Source organism: Lichenostomus cassidix, unplaced genomic scaffold, assembly GCF_008360975.1.
Source record: "Lichenostomus cassidix isolate B80296 unplaced genomic scaffold, HeHo_3.0 HiC_scaffold_898, whole genome shotgun sequence".
Lineage (NCBI taxonomy): Eukaryota > Metazoa > Chordata > Aves > Passeriformes > Meliphagidae > Lichenostomus > Lichenostomus cassidix.
Window position 1 is genome coordinate 24,406 of NW_028147646.1, and position 7,224 is coordinate 31,629.

Sequence of the window (7,224 nt, forward strand, 5' to 3'; positions counted from 1 at the left end):
GAATAAAAAATGGAATAAATGGAATAAAAAATGGAATAAAAAATGGAATAAAAAATGGAATAAATGGAATAAAAATGTGGTTTTGGGGGAGAAAAAAGTGATTTTTTTGGGATTAATTACTGGAAATTGTCTCCTGAGAGGTTTTTATTGAAATTTTAATTTAAATTTTGAATTTTGAAATTGAAATTGTTTTCCCTGTTTGTTCCTCGCTGGTGGAAAAGGAGCTGAGAACTTTCTGTGAATAAAAATGAGATATTTTTGGGTAAGAATTGGAGTTGAGTTGAGTTTTTGAGTTTCTTTTCCTTTTTTATTTCTTTTTTTCTTCCCTTTTTTATTTCTTTCTTTATTTTTTCCTTTTTGATATATTTTTTTTCCTTTTTTATTTATTTTTCTTTCCTTTTTTATTTATTTTTTTTCCTTTTTTATTTATTTTTTTTCCTTTTTTATTTATTTTTTCTTCCCTTTTTCGTTTATTTATTTCGTTTTTCTTCCCTGTTTTATTTCTTTCTTTTCTTTCCTTTTTATTTCTTTTTTTCCCTTTTTATATATTTAGATGTAAATTTTTCTGTTTTCTATTTTTTCTATTTTCTATTTTTATATATTTTCTATTTTTGTATATTTTCTGTTTTCTATTTTTCATATTTTCTATTTTTCTATATTTTATATTTTTTCTCTTTTTCTATTTTTTTCTATTTTTCTATTTTCTATTTTTAATAGTTTTATATTTTAACATTTATATTTTTTCATTTTACATTTTCTATTTTTCTACTTTTCTATTTTTCATATTTTTCTATTTTTTTATATCTTTTTCTATTTTTCTATTTTTCATATTTTTCTATTTTTCTATTTTCTATTTTTCTCTTTTTCTATTTTTCTATTTTTTTCTATTTTTCTATTTTTCTATTTTATTTTTCTTTCTATTTGCTATTTTTTTCTATTTTCATTTTCTATTTTTCTATTTTTTCTATTTTCTATTTTTTTCTATTTTCTATTTTTATATTTTTCTATTTTTTTCTATTTTTTTCTATTTTTATATTTTTCTATTTTATTTTTCTTTCTAATTTTCTATTTTTCTATTTTCTATTTTTCTATTTTCTATTTTATTTTTTACATTTCATATATTTTTTTTCATATTTTTTAAAATTTTTTTACATTTTTCTCTTTTTTTACATTTTTCTCTTTTTTTCCATTTTTCCTCTTGTTTCCATTTCTCCTCTTTTACATCTAAACCAAACTTTGACTTCTCTTCATCCAAAATCAAGAATTATTTATTTCACTTTTATTTTTGGCCCAATAATCTCCACCACATGACCTTTTTCCCTCTTCTCCCTCTCCCTTAATCCGGATTTATTTCCTTTCCTCGCCAAATCTCTTCCCACATCCACCCCACCACCTTCTCCCTTTTCCATCATCTCCGTACCATTTAAACCATTTTTTAGGATTATTTCCTTATCAAATTGATATTTTTTAATTTTATTTTTATTTTTATTTTTTGGGGGGATGGCTTTCCTGCTGAAGAGCATGCTGAGCGAGCAGGTGAAGAATTTGGGGTTGGCAGGAGGAGGAGGAGAGGAGAGCAAGGAGGAGAATTCTCCCTCGGATCCGGCGGCGGCAGCGGGGATGAGCAGGGAGGAGTATGAGGAGTACCAGAAGCAGGTGGTGGAGGAGAAGTGAGTGTTTGGGGATATTTTGGTGATTTTTTGGTGATTTTTGGGTGGTTTTTTGGTGTTTTTTTGGGGGATTTTTGGGGATTTTTTGGGGTTTTTTGGGGGATTTTTGGGGATTTTTTGAGGATTTTTGGGGATTTTTTGAGGATTTTTTCGTGATTTCTTGGTGGTTTTTGAGGTGCTTTTTGGGGATTTCTTGGTGGTTTTTTGGTGATTTTTGGGGATTTTTTGGGGATTTTTGGGGATTTTGAGGATTTTTATATGAGTTTTGGGTGATTTTTTGATGATTTTGGGGGTTTTTAGAAATTTAGGATTTTTGTGGTTTTTGGGGATTTTTGAGATTGGGGATTTTGGGGATTTTTTGGGATTTTTTGAGATTTTGGTGGTTTTTGGTGATTTTTGTTTTGGAGGATTTTTCGTGATTTCTTGGTGGTTTTTGGTGATTTTGGGTGAACTTTTGGTGATTTTCAGTAATTTTTGGGGGTTTGGGTGATTTTTAGATTTTTGGGGATTTTGGGGGTTTGGGGGTTTGGGGATTTTTGGGGGATTTTGGGGGATTTTGCAGTTTTGTTGTTCTGACAGTTTTTGGGTGATTTTTGGGGATTTTTCGGTAATTTTTTGGTGGGTTTTGGGTGGTTTTTAGGCTACTTTTTGGTGATTTCTTGGTGATTTTTGGTGATTTTTGGGTGGTTTTTTGGGGGTTTTTTGGGGATTTTTTGGGGGGTTTTTTGGGGGTTTTTTGAGGATTTTTTGAGGATTTTTTGGTGATTTCTTGGTGGTTTTTTGGGGTTTTTGGGGATTTTTTGAGGATTTTTTGGTGATTTTTTGGGGTTTTTGGGGTGCTTTTTGGGATTTTTTGGTGGTTTTTTGGTGTTTTTTGGTGATTTTTTTGGTGATTTTTTGGGGCTTTTTGGGGATTTTTTGCGGGTTTTTTGGGGTTTTTTGGGGGTTGGTTTTTTTTTTTTTTTATTTTTTGGGGATTTTTTGGTGATTTTTTGGTGGTTTTTGGGTGGTTTTTTTGTAATTTTTGGGGATTTTTTGGGTGGTTCTTTGGTGGGTTTTGGCTGATTTTTTTGTGATTTTTGGTGGTTTTTGGGTGTTTTATTGGTGATTTTTTTGTGGTTTTTTGGTGGTTTTTTGTTGATTTTTGGGTGATTTTTGGGTGATTTTTTGTTGATTTTTGGGTGGTTTTTTGGGGATTTTTTTGGTAGTTTTTTGGTGATTTTTTGGTGATTTTTTGGTGATTTTTGATGGTTTTTTGGGTGGTTTTTTGGTGGTTTTTTGGGTGATTTTTGGGGGATTTTTTGGTGATTTTTGGTGATTTTTGGGTGGTTTTTTGTTGATTTTTTTGTTGATTTTTTGGTGATTTTTTAGTGATTTTTTGTTGATTTTTTAGTGGTTTTTTTGTGATTTTTGGTGATTTTTTTGTTGATTTTTGGTTGATTTTTGGGTGATTTTTGGTTGGGAATAACTCAGTTTTTTCCAGCCGAACAGATTGCTGAAGAACTGAGATTTTTCCGGTGCTGGAGGAGATTTTTTGGGGCTTTTTTGGTGATTTTTTGGTGGTTTTTTGTTGATTTTTTGGTGATTTTTTGGTGTTTTTTTGATGTTTTTTTGATGATTTTTTGATGATTTTTCAGTGGTTTTTTGGTGATTTTTGGGTGATTTTTGATGGTTTTTCAGTGATTTTTGGGTGATTTTTGGGTGATTTTCTGGTGATTTTTGGGTGGGAATAACTCAGTTTTTCCCAGCCGAACAGATTGCTGAAGAACTGAGATTTTTCCGGTGCTGAAGGAGATTTTTTTGGGTTTTCAGGATGGAGAGAGACGCAGCGTTCGCGCAGAAAAAAGCAGAACGAGCCGTGCTGAGGGTTCACCTGAGGGAGAAGTACAGGTTGCCCAAGGTGAGGGGTTAAATCTGATTTTTTTCTGATTTATTTTGCGATTTTGGCATTGTTAGATAGTCCCAGAAAAAGAAAAATATCCAAAATTTGGAGGGAAAGAAATCAGGAAGGTTGTTAGAATTAGTTAACATCTGGAATTACCTCTGGCAGGTGACAGAAAACACACAAAATGACAATTTTCTCAGTGATTTTGGCACTGTCAGACCTTCCCAGGGAAAGAAAAATTGGACTGAAAATGAAGAAAATTTGGGCTGAAAATGAAGAAATTTGGGCTGAAAATGAAACAATTTGGACTGAAAATGAAAATATTTTTTCCTGCAAACTCTGTGCCTCCATTTCCAAAAAACCCAACGAATAATGGAAAAATTTGGACTGAAAATGAAAATATTTTTTCCTGCAAACTCTCTGCCTCCATTTCCAAAAAACCCAACGAATAATGAAACAATTTGGACTGAAAATGAAAAAAATGAAAAAAAATTGGACTGAAAATGAAAAAATTTTGGGCTGAAAATGAAACAATTTGGGCTGAAAATGAAAATATTTTTTCCTGCAAACTCTGTGCCTCCATTTCCAAAAAATCCAATAAATAATGAAAAAATTTGGACTGAAAATGAAGAAAATTTGGGCTGAAAATGAAAATTTCTTTTTCCTGCAAACTCTCTGCCTCCATTTCCAAAAAACCCAACAAATGAAAAATATTTTTTCCTGAAAACTCTGTGCATTGAAGATGAAAAAATTTGGACTGAAAATGACACAATTTGGACTGAAAATGAAACAATTTGGACTGAAAATGAAGAAATTTGGACTGAAAATGAAACATTTTTTCCCGCAAACTCTAGTTCCTCCATCCCCAAAAAACCCAACAAATAATGAAGAAAATTTGGACTAAAAATGAAGAAAATTTGGACTAAAAATGAAAAAAATTTGGACTGAAAATGAAGAAATTTGGACAAAAAAACAAACAAAAAAAAAAAAAAAAAACAAAAAAACAAACAAAAAAAAAAATGAAAAAAATTTGGGCTGAAAATGAAACAATTTGGACTGAAAATGAAAAAAATGAAAAAAATTTGGGCTGAAAATGAAACAATTTGGACTGAAAATGAAAAAAATGAAAAAAATTTGGGCTGAAAATGAAACAATTTGGACTGAAAATGAAAAAAATGAAAAAAATTTGGGCTGAAAATGAAACAATTTGGACTGAAAATGAAAAAAATGAAAAAAATTTGGGCTGAAAATGAAACAATTTGGACTGAAAATGAAAAAAATGAAAAAAATTTGGGCTGAAAATGAAACAATTTGGACTGAAAATGAAAAAAATGAAAAAAATTTGGGCTGAAAATGAAACAATTTGGACTGAAAATGAAACATTTTTTCCCGCAAACCCTGCTTCCTCCATCCCCAAAAACCCCAAACGAACGACTGAAAAATTCTTTTTTTTTCCCTCTCTCCCCAAAAACAGAATAAATTCATTCCCCAAGAGGCTCCCAGGCAGAGCACATCTCCCACCTCCTCTTTTATATTTATTTCAGAGCGAATTGGACGAAAACCAAATCCAGATGGCGGGAGACGACGTCGGCTTACCCGAAGACCTGCAGAAGATGGTGGCAGAAGACCAGGAGGAGGAGGAGGACAAGGACTCCCTGCTGGGCCAGCTGCAGAACATCCAGAACATGGACATGGAGGCCATCAAGGAGAAGGCTCAGGCCACGCTCAGCGAGATGCGGCAGGCGGCCGAGCAGAAGTGCGCTGTGATGTAGGAGAAGCCGCCAGGGTTGGGTTGGATTGTCCCTTTTGGGGTGGTGGGTTTGTCCCCTCGGGGGCTGCAGGTAGCTGTGTAGGAAATCTAGAGGAGGGGAGGAGGGAAATGCACTCCAAAGCTTGGGGGGAGTGAGGATTTGCACGCTGGTCGGGTTTGGATGTGGAATTTTTCACCGGGATGGAGGGAGAAAAATGGGGTTGGGGAGTGAAGGTTGGGGGAAAAATGTGCCTTTTTCAGGTGGTTCCGAGGGGTGGAGGTGCTGTGAAGGGGGTTGGTTTGAATGAGATTTTGATTTGGGATGTGTCCCATGGGGGTGAACACTCTGTCAGCAATAAACGTGTGGATTTCTTATGAAAATGTGTGTGTTTCATACAAAAACATGTGGATTTCTTACGAAAACATGTGGGTTTCATATGAAAACATGTGTGTTTCTTACAAAAACATGTGGATTTCATACAAAAACATGTGGGTTTCATACAAAAACATGTGTGTTTCTTACAAAACCATGTGGATTTCATACAAAAACATGTGGGTTTCTTATGAAAACATGTATTTCCTACAAAAAGACGTGTATTTCCTATGAAAACATGTATATTTCATACATAAACATGTGGATTTCATTCAAAAACGTGGATTTCATACGAAACCATGTGTGTTTCATACAAAAACATGTGTGTTTCATACATAAACACCTCTGTTTCAAATACCTGGAAGCAAACACAGCAGGGACCCTCAGCTTGGCTGCTCTGTGTGCATTTTCCTGCAGGTTTCTAAGTCTCTTTTTCTCCCTCTGTCTCCACCCAATCAAGGAAAAATATTCATTTTAAATTCACCAATGCTGTAAGGATGGTTTGTCTCCTTCATTTCTGTTTTCCTTCCTTTCTTGCTTGTTTGGGTTTTTTCTTTTCTTTTTGTCTCTTCTCTCTTCTCTTCTCTTTTCTTCTCTTTTCTCTCTTCTCTTTTCTCTTCATTTTCTCTTTCTCTTCTCTTCTCTTCTCCTCTTCTCTTCTCTTCTCTTCTCTTCTCTTCTCTTCTCTTCTCTTCTCTTCTCTTCTCTTCTCTTCTCTTCTCTTCTCTCTCCTCTCCTCTCCTCTCCTCTCCTCTCCTCTCCTCTCCTCTCCTCTCTCTCCTCTCCTCTCTCTCCTCTCCTCTCCCAGCTCTCAGATTTAGCCAAATCTCCCTCTCCACCTGCCCAGACACGCTGTACACGTTTGACTTTTGGATAAACACGTTCCTGGGACACCCTGAGAACCTCCCTGGAAGCATCTGCTGCTTGAAATGATCTCGTTCAATCCCTCAGCAGATCCCGGATCGGCATTTCCACAGCGGAGAGGAAACTGGGTTCGGGATCATCAACCAAGCTGTGAATGAGATCCCAAAAAAACCCTCAGGGCTGGCCGTTGGGTGGGAGGTGGAGGGGACAGCAGACAAGGCCCAGGGAGCCACTGCACGCGTGTGACATGTGACACCGCACAGGGACACGCCCGCGGCTCGGGGGAGCAGCTTAAAGCTCACATGGCAGCTCCTGCCGCACGGAGCCTACCTGGGATTTGGCTTCTTAGGGTTAATAGGATCGCCGGGGCTCAAGGCCCCGTCATCCCATCCAGATAAATGTCTCGAGTGGCCACTTTGAAGCAATCCGAATGCAATTAGGCTAATTGGAAAACAAGCGGAGGAGGATTGTGTTAATATAGCTCTGCTCCGTGCCTCGGAGCCTGGCAATGTCAGAGTTTTCTCTTTTCCCTGTCTGGGGTTCCCTCGGGGGGAATATTTCCTTTTTTTATACCTCCTGCTGGTTCGCAGTCTGACCTCAGGAGCTCCATTTGGCATCCAGGGAGGTCCCCAAACTGAGACCAAACTGAGCCAATCTTCCTCTTCCTCTTCCTCTTCCTCTT

The 7,224-nt window shown here is 35.8% G+C and overlaps 1 protein-coding gene across 1 annotated transcript in view; it reads left to right on the forward strand.

Moving 5' to 3' along the window:
• LOC146420986 (complexin-4-like) overlaps positions 1–5,327 on the forward strand; it is a 29,233-nt gene extending 23,906 nt beyond the window's left edge. The window contains exons 4-6 of the mRNA XM_085047826.1: positions 1,500–1,670; positions 3,483–3,570; positions 5,100–5,327. Coding sequence (XP_084903952.1) covers positions 1,500–1,670; positions 3,483–3,570; positions 5,100–5,327 — 487 coding nt within the window. The remainder of the gene's footprint in view (positions 1–1,499; positions 1,671–3,482; positions 3,571–5,099) is intronic.
• The last annotated feature ends 1,897 nt before the right edge of the window (positions 5,328–7,224 follow it).